The sequence below is a fragment of the Poeciliopsis prolifica genome, unplaced genomic scaffold (genome assembly GCF_027474105.1).
Source record: "Poeciliopsis prolifica strain line A6 unplaced genomic scaffold, Auburn_PproV2 SCAFFOLD033, whole genome shotgun sequence".
Classification (NCBI taxonomy): Eukaryota; Metazoa; Chordata; class Actinopteri; order Cyprinodontiformes; family Poeciliidae; genus Poeciliopsis; species Poeciliopsis prolifica.
In genome coordinates this window covers 5,523,768-5,537,849 of record NW_026562408.1, presented here as the reverse complement: position 1 = coordinate 5,537,849, position 14,082 = coordinate 5,523,768, and the positions used below count along the sequence as shown (strand labels likewise).

The 14,082-nt window shown below is 37.4% G+C and overlaps 2 protein-coding genes across 2 annotated transcripts; one reads left to right on the top strand and one right to left on the bottom strand.

Moving 5' to 3' along the window:
* Positions 1 to 1,360: 1,360 nt before the first annotated feature.
* On the bottom strand, positions 1,361 to 9,906 carry LOC129373393 (uncharacterized). Its single transcript, XM_055051273.1, has 5 exons — positions 9,837 to 9,906; positions 9,642 to 9,709; positions 4,454 to 5,477; positions 1,713 to 1,841; positions 1,361 to 1,432 (listed from the first exon to the last, which is right to left on the bottom strand). The coding sequence occupies exons 3-5, from the start codon at positions 5,174 to 5,176 to the stop codon at positions 1,361 to 1,363; spliced, it is 924 nt and encodes a 307-aa protein (XP_054907248.1). The 5' UTR covers positions 5,177 to 5,477; positions 9,642 to 9,709; positions 9,837 to 9,906.
* An 82-nt stretch (positions 9,907 to 9,988) lies between these two features.
* On the top strand, positions 9,989 to 14,065 carry rfc3 (replication factor C (activator 1) 3). The gene is made up of 9 exons (XM_055051600.1): positions 9,989 to 10,189; positions 11,011 to 11,148; positions 12,168 to 12,235; positions 12,356 to 12,453; positions 12,552 to 12,733; positions 13,105 to 13,241; positions 13,325 to 13,423; positions 13,530 to 13,599; positions 13,694 to 14,065. Exons 1-9 carry the CDS (start codon positions 10,103 to 10,105, stop codon positions 13,883 to 13,885), a joined length of 1,071 nt encoding a protein of 356 aa, XP_054907575.1. The 5' UTR covers positions 9,989 to 10,102; the 3' UTR covers positions 13,886 to 14,065.
* The last annotated feature ends 17 nt before the right edge of the window (positions 14,066 to 14,082 follow it).

Here is a 14,082-nt window from a genome sequence, read left to right as displayed (position 1 = left end):
TGCACTTCTGCACTGAATTAGCAGACAATGAGGAAAACTGCTAAATGTGTCAACATAATTCATTGCACCGCTGTTTCTCTAACAAGCAAAACAGCTTAAATGGGATTGTTGTGGTGTAATTTCAGCAATTTTATGAGCATTCCTTCAGTTTACATGGTTTGAAAACTATTTGAGGTTAACTCATTTACACTCAGTAAGGATAGTGAAGCATCTAGAATGTCATGCAGGAAAAGAACAGCATGAGGGCCACTGTGATCTTTTGGTCCACAAAATATTTTTGCTATGCCTTTAAAGCTCCACCAAGTCATGATTTGACATCTGTTATTTCTGTGGAAGAAGTTATTTTACCACACGAACGGCATGGAAATCCAATCGGATTATAATTTACTTTTCTAGTGAAAAATTAATGCACAGTCATCATGAGCATGAATGCCAAATCCATTTTGGATGTTCTCCTTTCCAGGGTGATTAAATAATTATAAAACATTGAACTATTCGATGCATATGGTTGGGTTTTTTTTTTGTTTGTTTGTTTGTTTTACAGTGTTTCTATAATCAGCAACTTAAAATAATATATAAATATTCAGCATATTTTTTTAAATAAGTGATGCTAAAGGTTCTAAGATTGGTTTAAAATTAATAAACCTAATGCCTCAGAAATTCTTCTTAATGGTTGTAATTGTCTTCATTTGATAATTTCTCCTCGATGACCTAAAAATCTCTGAATCATTTGAGAAATACTTGGGAAAGAAAAATTCCAAATCTCGTAGACGTACAGAAAATTCTAGATTTAAATAAGTTGGGAAAGTCAGTTAGATCCATTATTAAACAATTGCAGATTGCAAGAATCAGTAATAAATACCAATTATTGATTTGTTTGACCTCTTTGTTTGGCTTGGAGAAAGATCCAAACTGTCACCCTTTATGAAAATAAATTTATTAGGATGATCAGGAACAACTTTGAACATGCAGCTGGATGACTGGAATGTGGGCCTAATGGGGTGTTCCAGCAGGAAAATGATCACAAACATGCATCCAGACATCCAGAGTGTTTCAGAAAGGGATAAAGCAGACTAACATTAAGCTTCTGGAAAAGCCTCCCTAAAGCCCTGACCTGCAAAACTCCGAACATTTGTAGATTATGCCAGGACACAATGCAGTTAAATGGGCTGTACCGGTTCTGCAAATAAGGCTGGACTCCCAGACTGCCAGGAGCATGCTGAAGGCAAAAAAAATGATTCTGGTATTGCTTCAGATCCCTAAGGGAGATTTACCTAAAATAAATTAATGTGTATTTAGACACAGAGTGTATTTAGAGTAGATTTATTTCTAACCTGTATTGATTAGACAAAATCCTTAATTAATTCAATTTGTGCACCAAACTTCTGTCTTTCAAACTCAACGAGGTTTCATGTTGTATTATCCCTCCATCCTGGAAGATATGAATATACAGTCAAAGCAAAATTCTAATAATCTAAATAAATAGCTTGGTAGCTAAAAACAAGAGTCTAATAAATCGAATAACTTGTAAGCCTACAATGAAAGAAAACAAATGGACAGTGTTTGTGTTGTTTAAAGTTAACATAGAGAGCTTTCAAAATGTATTACATTCCTATTCATAACCTTGTGGTTTTTGCTCAGATGAGCCGAGGATGACACCATCTGTATTTATGAAGCTATTCACATGTGCTGCAAATCTAAATCAGGCTTACCTTGGTGCCCTGCTGCTCCTCTTTGACTCGAATGTCATTTATGTGGGAGGAATTACAGTTTTGAATGTTTTGCATTCCCTCACTGAGGTGATCCAATTTTTTCATCAGCAGGATCATGGAGTCACACTCCTGAGCACACAAGACAAAACACAAAATAAATGGAAATGACAGTAAGCACAGCTCAAGGTAGCAGGCAATTCATGTGCACCTCTTTGGATGAACCTAAAACTCAACACTTCTCTTCCTCATTCAGTCATTCCAACCTTCATTCCCTCAATGATCCATTCTTCAGTCTGACTTGTGATACAAATCAATGGTGATTCTGTGAGGACAACAGAATGTGCAGCTTAAGAATAAAAACAAAATATAGACCTAGAGGTTATAAGCATTAATGTACACAATGTGAGATGCTGGATGTGCCCATGCTAAAGTTATGCAAAGGTCTAAATCATTTCTGTACTTTGTCAGTAACTGGTGGTAATTAAGTCTGACTGAGATGCTTGTTCGCTGGCCTTCCAGGAAATGAACAAACTGCTTTGTTTCTGAGCTCCATTGCCAATTTCAGAGTCCCATAGGCTGATAGCAGCATATAAAGACCCTTTGAAAGAACTGAAGTCCATAAACAGCCCCCTCACTCACACAGCTACATGCATACTCACAAGCATGCACTCACAACACAACCCACCCACTCATCTACCCACTCACGCTCACAAACACACCCTTTTCTCCAGTCCCAAAACTATCATGTCAACCAGCTTAAAAAATATCTGCAGTAACTGCTTTGGCAGTAAAACCATTTCCTGTGTGTTGCGGCCCCCACATCCCCCAGATTCCTACGCAGCACAGGAGCACAGAAGGTTGTCTGTGCACAGCAGGGTGCTATTTTTACCCTCACTGTGGGGGACAGATCCAGGGCGAGGTGGGGGAACACAACCACTGGAGGCTTTTCAGTTACAAGAATGACTGCCAGCATGTACACATGCTGAAAGTCACTGACACATAAATGTGCTAATGCACTGCAGCACACATAGACACACAGACACAGCAGTGTGCTCTCCAAGTTCATGAAATGTTAATAAGATTCTGTCCAGAGCGTCCACAGGGGGAGAGGGTCTTTAATTCATCAATGCTTAAAGCAGCAATTCATTATTGGACTCATACAAAAGAATTAAACGCTGTTATAAATAACTACTACTATGTGTATTTGGCTTTTTTCAAGTGAATTTCAAATGAAAAAGCTAAGCAAACAAAGGGATGAACCTGGGATTGATTTGCTGATGAAGGTGACGGTTAATTTAGTATCCGGTGAATCTTTTATGTTTTCCTGTTTATTAGTTTAGGGATAAGTCTTACAGACAAACATTTCAGCCTTTTTGCCGCATTAAATTATCTCTGATTAGCCTAAAGATGGCATGTTCTTTGGAATTTTCCACCAGAATGCATTATTTTTTTACTTCCTATACTTTATAGATATAGTTTCTGTCAATAAAACAATTAAGTCCAAGAAAACCAGGAGAGTCTAAATGCCTTAGTAACTGGAACAACAACTGTAAACCTTAAACTTTTAAGCAGGTGTATAAATGGGATTTTCTGCAAGTCCTTCAGCAAGGTATTGTTCAGCCAAACTGTAGAAACATCATCACAATGGCGGTGCAGGCAGAGATAATCCTTTCATTTCAGGAAGAGAGGAGGGAGCAGAGTGCAAGAGGGCCGTTATGGGAGAGTGCCTGAGACTGGGGTTTGGGGTGGGAGCAATCTGACAGGTGTGAGAACAAAGTTAGGGACACACTCGCTTTAAGGAATGACTGCTGGTGCAGTGCATGCAGGGTCACAACAGATGCCAGGCAGTGCAAGAGGAAAATATGAAAGGAATTTATTACAGACAGTATTTCTGAGATAGAATCACTCCTAATTGGACATTTTCACTTTTCTCTAAAGAATACTGACTGTAGATTTACTACAGTAAAAAAGAGAAAATGGTTGTTTTTGTCTGAAATAATATAAAAGAAATCAAAAATGTACTCACAAAAACAATGTAATGAAAGCCTATTAATTTTGCAATGTTTATATTTAAATATTATTTACAGTATACAGACTAAATTAAGACATTTGACTTGTGAATTTATCACATCTTAACAGTATTTTAAGATACATCATTATTATACAGAAAATCTTGATCCTAAGCAGGAATGAGGTAATTTTAAATTATCTGGAAATGTTCGACTTTGCTGCTCTCTAGTGGTACAAAATGTATTACCAGAGAGGTTAAGATTATGCATCGTTCATGTTCATGGTAGTTGACGACTAGACTGAACCTTGCTCACTCTATCATTTAGTGACTGATCAAGTAAAGAAGAATGACCAACAATAAGAAACATAAACATGCTTGAACTTTTACTTGCATTTTGTTGCCTTATGTAACAGAGAGCTCTCTGTTACAATTACAGCCAGAACCTTCAATGTATTCTGTTGGAATTTTTGTGTTGCAAACAGATTTATCGCAATGAATTGCGTATCTGTGGAAGAAAAATCATCCATACTTTTTTTTTAAATAAATTAATTCTGTAACGTGTGGATATTAATTTAAAACCTCCTATAAGCCATTCACAGACACAAACAGGTGGAACAAGGTCCTCTGTTTGTGAAAACAACAGTGAATTTTATGGAAAGCCACTTTAAATAAAGCTTAGGTATACAATAAAATACTGAGGTCAAGAAAAATACCAGCTGTTTTTATTTACCTGCCGTGTGTCCTCTTCCTCCTTGCCACCTGCACACTCCAGTCTCATGTTGCTCTTGGAGGTCTTTGGCCGGTCAGCTGCAGGGCCATGAGGCAGAACCTCTGGTCTCTTCCTCAGAAACTTTCTGTTTTTGTTCAAATTCCTACGATGGCGACTGACCAGAAACTCCTTGTACTGCAAAGTTTCAGGGAATTCATCAACATCAGCCTCTTCATCTTCACTCTCTTCTTTAGAAGCGGGGGAGGAAGAGGAGGACTCCCTGCTGTCAGAACTCTCTTTCATAACAGTGGCAAGGCTGCCTTCATAATCGCAAAAAACAATCGCACTTGGTTTATGTTTTATTATTCGAAGCACGTCCGGTGAAGTGTCCTCTGTCGAGTTCACACACTCAAACAGATGGTTGTCACAGGATGTGTCGAAGAGTGCTGAAAAGGCAGAAGGGATCTCGGCAGGATGGGGCGTCACCGCGGGGGGCTCCTCCTGCTGCTCAGGTGCTGCAGCTCCTCTTTTATTCACATTCTGTTCTAAAAATAGAGAACCACTCCAAGCAGCATCTCCACCATTAGTATCTGTCACCTCTATGTCCTCTGGAGCAAATCCAGAAGGTGTGTAAACACTCTGACTGAGGCCAGACGTGCTGTCGATCTTCAGATCCTTCCAGTGTTTAACTTGACCGGCCACAGGATCCAGCGTGGCATCAAAGAGAGAAGCAGGCCCAGACATGGCTCTCAGATGGCTGTTAGAGTGTTGAATTGGGGCAGGGGGGAACTTGTCCTTGCACTTCACTTAGAAAGACATCCACAGCCTGTGGGTAAATATGCCGGTTAGACTTCTCTTGACCACGTGGTGCAACCACTGGACTTTTAACCATCATTGCCGATCTCCTCCTCAGCGACTGCAAGTCCTGCTGTCATCATGACATTATGTTATTAAAACAGTCTGACGAATGGAATCAGGTGAAGCTGATGAACTTATACCAACAGCTTGGTAAAAGCATTTGTAATCCACAAATGCTTTGGGTTTCCTGCACAGAGAAGAATAAAAGACTGAGTTTTGGACTAACTCACTCATGCTCACATGTTTTCACATGTGCAAACTGTCACTAACATACAGTAGGCATGTGTTACAATCACAGAAATCTGGATTTGCAAAACGAACAAACTGAAGACTGAAACTTCTGCTACAACTCTTGGATGCAAAGCTGCCATTCTGAGGCTGGCATTGATGATTAACCTCTGACCTATTCCCAACAAATTTCAACACAGTAAAATCAAGCAGCATCAGTGAATATCACATTTTTCCCCAGCCTTGTTGTCCCTGCAATTCAAAATGACTGTCAGTATGGAGGCACTTTAACCTTTAACAACCCTGCATGTATTAAGATGACAAAAAAAAAAAAACGAGCTGAAAGTCATTAAATTGACTTGATTTATTGATCCCTAACAATTAGGTTCCCAGATAATATGTTTTAGTTGATTTTATTTATTAAAAGAAAAAATCTATCCAAGCAATTGTAACTAAACTTTAGAACTGTTGGTGCCTCCCTTGGCTGTAACAACTCCTATCAAGCTATGAGACTTTTACATCATTGCAGAGGAATTTTGGCCCACTCTTCTCGGTACAATTGGTTTAATTTAATAACACTTGATAGTTTTCAAGGACAAATGGTCTAAACAGAGTCATTCAAAATGTTTTATATTTAATCCAGGCTTTGATTTGACCAGTCATTTTCCTTCTGGACGACAGGTTTGGTAGTATTTTGTGTCCTGAAAATGAACCAAAAACAAAATAAAGCACAGTTGATAAATTATTTAAGGAATGCAGATATATTTTCATCTTGGCATTTTGTTTTTATTCTTGTTATCTTTGTGATGTTGAAATTTGTTTGATGATCTGAAACATTTTAGTGCAACAAAAAAACAAAAGCAGGAGAAATCTGTGGGTATGCACAAACTGTGTCGTGGTTATATGCACTTAATAACTCAGGAAAAAATAATGATTTCTTATACATTTTGCAGATTGAATGTCTATCAGATTAAATGCCCATTGGCATAAACACTGGTTTTCACAACCCAGGCTGTCAGACATTTTTCTTCCTTTTTTCACAAAGGCATTTTTTTAAAACACATTGTTTTTTCCTGGTGGATTGCTATTCTTGGCTGCAGCCATCACACCCTTTCCTCGCCTGTGTCTCTGGGCTCTTTCCCTTTCCCAACAAGAAGTCTTAAAATCAGAGTCAAAATCTTGAAAAGACAATCTAAAGTTCAGATACTGTTGCAGCACAAGTAAGGAGACATACAAAACCTTTTGAAGAGACACGTCTCATAATAAATATTCAAGCCAGGATGTTGAAATAGTGCTACTGCAAGGTATCTGCCGTCCACACGAACACTGTAGATTTACACTTGAATATGAAGACATTTGAGAACTTTAATTTTTCTAAAAGTAAAAGATAAATTTATATTTGAACATACCAGACATTTTCACAGAAGCTGAAGACCTCTTCCACCACAACATTCTGAAGTATACACATCAAAAGAAAGGATCCAACCCAGACAGAAACGATTCAAAGACTGAGTTTATTTAGTTGTAAAGATGTAATATACTCAGAGGGGAGGAGGGAAATAGGCTGAGGAATGTGTTTCCCTCCTACATTACCTCAGCGAGAAGAGGTGCAGTTCCACGGGCAGGTGTTTGAACTTCTGGAGTGTGTGCATGTGTGTGTGTGTGTCCATGGAGAATGGCCATTGTTTTGCATGGAAATATATGTAAGTATGCACAAGTAGGGGAAGAGAAATGACAACGTGTCATGGATAAAAGCAGATCAGTAGGTTTTGAGTCCTTCCCCCTCCTTGATGCACCTTTTCCCTCTATGCTGTGCAACATGCCTCAGGGCAACGGATTTTTCACCTCACATGCTAATTCCTCAACAAAGCATGAGGTAATGCTTTAAAATGCGATTAACTTCTGTCAGTATATTCCACATCTCCTGATTTTAGGAGCAGCAATAAGGTTTTTACAGATTATGTAAAAAGTGATGGTTTTTTGCAGAGTTGTCGATGGACTGTGGAATTCCTCAGGTTTGCCAGAAAATAATCAATTTTAACATTTTGGAGGGAATGTTTCTGGTCAGGAGTGGAAACCTGCAATTTAGACATTTGTGATGGAGATGAATTTTCCTGTTGAGGCCTGTCCAGTTAGAAAGGAGATCTGGTCACAGTGGGAGGATGTAATAATACCAGTGTCTATGTAACCAAAGGTTTCTGTAAAGATCTGCAGAGTAGAAAAATGTCTTGTAATCCAAATAAAGGATTTAATTTCAGAAAAGACAACATGGGAAAATACAAACAAATTCAAGTCCGTAGTTTCACTATGTTGGTTCAGAGGTGAACCTGCTTTGTGTTTTGGATCATTGTCAAATTGATCTTTATGTCACAAACTGATTGACTGACATTGTCCTTTAGGATCTCCAGAACAGTGTCTAATAAGCTCAACAATGAAAATAAAGAACACTGACTGTTTGGGGACTCTTCTGTTACCTGGGACAATAAAGATTGTTCATAAAATGAAAAACATTACAATATTATTCTCTTAATCAAACAGTCATACTCCAATAAATTGTCTTCAGTCAGAGGTGTTTTCAGATACACTGTAATACTGATCACTACAGGAGATCAGCCCTTTTCTTATCCATCAGCATCTTTAAAAACTCTTTGAAAAGGGCATTATAATTAAAGTCACAATATTTATTAACACTGTGGAATTAACAACGTATTTCTGAATCAAGCTGAACTTGACTGGGTACAAAAAAATAATTTTTGTGTACATCTGTTTGTTCAAACTTTGATGAAATCATGAGCTGAGTGAAATATCTTTTCAAATATCCAGATTTTTACATATTGCCACTGAGATGATTCTGCTGCATTAATACAATCCAAGAATGTGTTTCAGTGCAAGCTACGCTAACCTGCTCAGACATGCTACATATATAACATTCCTGTCACAGAGAGGCATATTTACCTCAGCCAGGTGGAAAAAAGGTGAAGAGGAGAACAGGTTGCAGCATTGGATAAATAACTACAAAGACTGCAAAGAATCAAGTTTATCTAGAATAGTTAGTATAACAGATGCAGAAACAAAGCAGAGAAAAGGTGTATAAAATGGAGAAACAGGTAAGAATAGACAACTTTTCACCAAATCAGAGAGACTAGCTAAAAATTGAATTTTTTTTATTTTGTATATATTTTATATAAATGTTTATGCTTTTGGGCAGCTGCATATAAACACACGCAACACTTTTTAGATATTGGAGAAAAAAATTTTTTGAGCCAAAGCATAATCTTCTTCTACCACACACTCATTGCCCCTATGTGTTGGTCAATCACATAAAATGCATGAAAGAAAGTTGGTTGTAAAGGGAAAAAAATGTGAAAAATAATCAGCGCAAGTTGTGTGTAAGCCATGTTATTGTGAAAGCATGTCTGGGATGTGTAAAAAACGTCAGAATCAACGTTTTGGCAACAATCATTTCATAGATTTTAGAAGATAAAGGCAGGGAGTGTGTGCAGGAAATAAAATTAACATTCTGTGCCATGTGGAATGGGAGGAAGAATACAATGACTGAATCTTTGAACCAGAAAATGATTGGATTTAAATGTAAATGTACATTTTTACATACTTCCTTCTATCGAACAAAGAATATGCCAACCAAGGTGAAATAATGACCTGGACAAAGAATTTCATTAAATCTCTACTCATGCCTTTTCATGATGAAATGGTAAGATTAGCTCAATATCAGTGCGTCGTTTTGTTTCCAATGCAGATTAACTGTCTTTTTTTTCTTTATCTTATCAGATTGTTTCATGCAAAAGATCCATGCTGTCAAAATAAAAGGATGGCTGTGAGCTGTTGTGTAAACATAATTGTTTGCCTTTACCTGAATGAACAAAGATTGACAAGCCGTGACTGGAGCGTCTGAATTACACTCTACCAGGGCTTGCAATGAACTTTCCAACTGATCCAATTCAAATATTAAACTCTTATCAGGTGTTGTCTCCTAGGCTTTAACAACATCAATAATAAAACCATTTTTTAAAAATCTAGAAAAGTAGCTGTTGGAGAATTACAGGTCAATCTTCAACCTTTCATTCATAAGAGAAAAGTGATTGAAAAATGTACAGTTAAATACCTTGTTAGCCGTTATCACTGGCTGAGGCAGGCAGCCATCGTCAATGTCAAACTGTTAAATGACATCCACTGAAATGCAGACAGTGGAAGAACCACGGTGCTGATTTTGTTGGACTTCAGGGGAAGCATTTGAAATTTTCTGACAAGCATTTTATAACAACGGTCTCTGATAAGTATATAAAGTAAATGAACTCACATTATATTTAACAATGCAGCAGGGGGGCTATTTCTGTCCTTGCAGTCAGTCCAGTGCAACTCAAAGCGAGTCAGCAAGCCTGTTTCAGTTACATGACGGGCCGTGGCACATTTAGAGATTTTTGTCTCTTTGGAGTCTCCGTACCGCGGCACAGGAAGTGAGGCAGCGCGGTTGATTACATTTAAGAAAACATTTCGCGGGAGATTAGCTGCAGACGGGCTGCCTGTAAACAGTGACGGTAAAAATTACACTAAAGTCTTCACACAATGAGTTTGTGGCTGGATAAATATCGACCGACGTCCCTTGGGAAACTTGACTATCACAAAGAACAAGCGGCTCATCTGAAAAACCTGGTGAGAGCAGCTAGCCTTTTATCCACATGCTAGCTATAGCCTGTTATGGTAGCATTATTTTACCATAAAAATATTACTACTGCTATGTTAACGAAATATTAACCTCTAAATCATATGAACTCTGAGCGTAAATTTAACGCTGACGACGTTTAGTAAAAATGTAACTCCGGATATTGTTCGGTTCTAGAAAGCTTTATAGCCACTAGCCAGCTCCATTTGTTTTGTTGTAAATTTCTATTTATTCAAGGTCAAACCTCCATCCATCCATTATCTGTAACACCCTCATCCCTTCTACAGAAGGTCAAACTTGTCCTTAAAAAAACAAGCACACAGAAACAACTGATCGAAGAGACAAGTCGTACTTAAGTTATTTTACAAACATGAAACAGTCAGGTGGAAAGTTTACACACGTCTCTGGATCAACTGTCTAAGGTTTATGGAAATGTCATCAAGTGAAATACACAAAGGATAAAGAGAATGTTTTTTTTTTTTGTAAAATCCTGCAGTGTAAATCCTTTCTTCATTACCCAACAGTGTTTTTCATTTTAAATGTACATTTGTTGGTGAGAAAAAAATCCCCCTAGATGGTATTTTCACGCTTAGTTTCTTTAATAAACAAGATTGTAGGAACTATGTGAATGTTTGAAGGTATAAATGTTTGTTTTTTTTATAGTTAATGTTGCTGTAATCATATTGAAGAAACTACAGTAAACCCAATTGATTTGGTGAATTTGGTTCATTTAACAGTATTATTTCTGTTATAAACATATTTTCAAAAAATAGGATACCCACAGGTACTAAACATTTTTTTAATGTTCCAGGTTCAGTGCGGCGACTTTCCTCACTTGTTGGTGTACGGACCATCAGGAGCAGGAAAAAAAACCCGCATTATGTGTTTGCTGAGAGAACTGTATGGACCAGGGGTGGAGAAGCTTCGCATAGAGCAACAAACTATTGTGGTGAGAGGAGAATTATTAAAACAAAAACACTTTCAGAACCTGCAGTTCATGATGGGTCTCCAACACTTACAGTACATTATCAAATTATCAATCATTTAATATTTAACAATTACATAATCAGACCAAAATATAAAGTTATGTGGAAATTTTTTAATTTTAAGGAAGAAAATGACAATTTCTATAAGGAATAAAAAAATCAGGCAAAAGAAAATTTTTCAAAATCAGTTACTTTCTTGAAACTTTAACAAAAACTGCAGGTGTGTCTGAATCTGGTGAATTTTTTGTTTTTTATTCAGTGGGTAGAGAATCCAGAATTTTACTCAAGAAAGAGTAGTGACACTTCATAATAAAATTACTCAAGTAAAAGTAAAAAGTACAGTATAGTAAAAATACTCCTAAAAGTTTTTTTGTTTTTTTTTTTCAAAAAAGTTACTCAAGGATATGTAATTGAATAGATGTAACTAGTTACTAGTTCTCTCTCCTCTGCTGCTCCTAAACTTACAAAATATAAAATGTGTAGCATGCACCTTCAATAACTCTTTGAAGAATCTTAAGTAATTGGTTACAACAACATTTAATTTCCTGTTGGGATTAATAAAGTATTTTTGAATACTAGTGGGGCGTTCCACTGCAGCTGATAACCTAATCATATCCTAACAGCTACCCTTATGAATGGTGTGGAAAGAATGGAAAAAAATGTTGAAAGTTAAAATAATTTATATGATTTTTATATCTTCACACCCTGAAGTTCCACTCTCCTATCTCTGCCTTGATGTGCTTTTTTCATAATACAAAGAGCAGTTTTAGTTTCTTTAAAAAGCAATAACAAGTTAATACATATTTAAATAAACTAACTGAAGATCTCACCTGAGCTTCCTTAGTCTCTTCACTTTTCTTCAACAGTATCACTATTCTAGTACTGCGATTCTCCTGATTAGACATTACACATAATATCTAATATAATGTTGAACATGTTGATATATATTCACTTGAAATGTTTGCTTTGTCTTTTACTTCAGGCTCCGTCAAAAAAGAAAATTGAGATCAACACAATATCCAGCAACTATCACTTAGAGGTTAACCCAAGGTAATATAAACTTCTACATGGTTTAATGCTTCCTTTAAAAAAAAAAAAAAAAAAAGTGCCGTTTTTGTTGCTGTGCAGAGGGAACACAATGTAACATGAAACATTGTTTTTGTTGTCCAGCGATGCAGGAAACCAGGATCGTGTGGTGATCCAGGAGTTGATTAAAACTGTGGCCCAGTCCCAGCAAATCCAGTCCAGCACTCAGAGAGAGTTCAAAGGTTGAAGAGACTATCTCTGAGAGTTAGCGTGTGCTAAGAGAGTAAAGCTTCCTAGAAATAATAATCCGTCTCAAAAAAAGGATTTTCTTTTCTCCCAGTGGTGCTGCTTACAGAGGTGGACAGACTTACTAAAGATGCTCAGCATGCCTTGCGGCGCACAATGGAGAAGTATATGGCTACCTGTCGTCTCATTCTCTGCTCGACATCCACGTCAAAGGTCATTGGGCCGATCCAGAGCCGATGTCTGGCTGTCAGAGTTCCTCTGCCGAGCACAGAAGAGGTAAAAAGGAGCTTGGAACTTAATTAGAATTTAATAATTGGGAAATAAGATTATAAAAGGGATCCATTATAAATAGGACCTGGTCTTTACCAATCTCTAAATTTGTCAAATCTGTCCATTTTTTAATCTATTTTCTCCAAAGATTATTCACAAAATTGTTTCAGCAATCTTGCATTTGTGTAACTTTGAAAACCTGAATAATTTTGTTAAATTCTTTTAAATGAAAGACATTTTCTTGGTAAATCTTACAAGCAAGTTATATTTTTAATCTTTAATTATTCTTAGATTGTCTGAGTCAGAAATATATCTTTTTGGATTTTTTTGCCATTGATTGTTGATTTGTTACCTTCTGTTATCTTCTGTTTTCACAGGTGTGCAGTGTTCTGACGTCGGTCTGTAAAAAGGAAGGTCTGCTGCTGCCGCCTGAGCTGGCCAAGCAGATCAGCGAAAAGTCAGGTCGCAACCTCCGCAGAGCTCTTCTGATGTGTGAGGCGTGCAGAGTGCAACAGTGAGTTGTGTCTCCACAACAATGTTTTGCATGAATATTTTGCAGAAATATATGCTCACTTATCTCGTGGTGACATTCTACAGGTATCCATTCTCAGCAGATCAGGATGTGCCAGAGCCGGACTGGGAGGTCTATCTGAGAGAAACTGCTAATGCCATTGTCAGCCAGCAGAGTCCTCAAAGGTATGATGGAAAATGTGTTTGTGTAGAGTAGATGTAGTCGGGTTTAGGAAGATCTGAGTCAGACTGTAAGATGTTCAAATGCAGGAGCCCTCTTTCCGTGTTTCAGATTGTTGGAGGTTCGAGCCAGATTGTATGAGCTGCTGACACACTGCATCCCTCCTGATATCATCATAAAGGTTAAATCATGATCAATTTTTCTTCCCTGTAACAGGAGATTTCAAACTAGTTTTCAAATCAAACAAAAATTTACCCTCTGCTTTCATGTAACAGGGTTTAGTGGAAGAACTGCTGAATAACTGCGATGGACAGCTAAAGACAGAGGTGGCCCACCTGGCTGCTTACTATGAGCACCGACTCCAACTGGGCAGCAAAGCCATCTACCACCTGGAGGCGTTTATTGCAAAGTTCATGGCCATGTACAAGAAGTTTATGGAAGACGGCCTGGACGCCATGATGTTTTAAGTTCAAGGGTTTTGGGCCATAATTTGGAACAGTTTATAGCAGTTTGAGTTTATGTAATTATTGTTAAATTACATAACCATTGAGCTTATAAAAATGGAAAACACAAGATGGAACTGGGAATGTGGGGGAATGTATTATAATGTTCAGAGATGGTAAAAATAAATAACCATGTTAGCTACATGTAAAGTCTGCTTCTC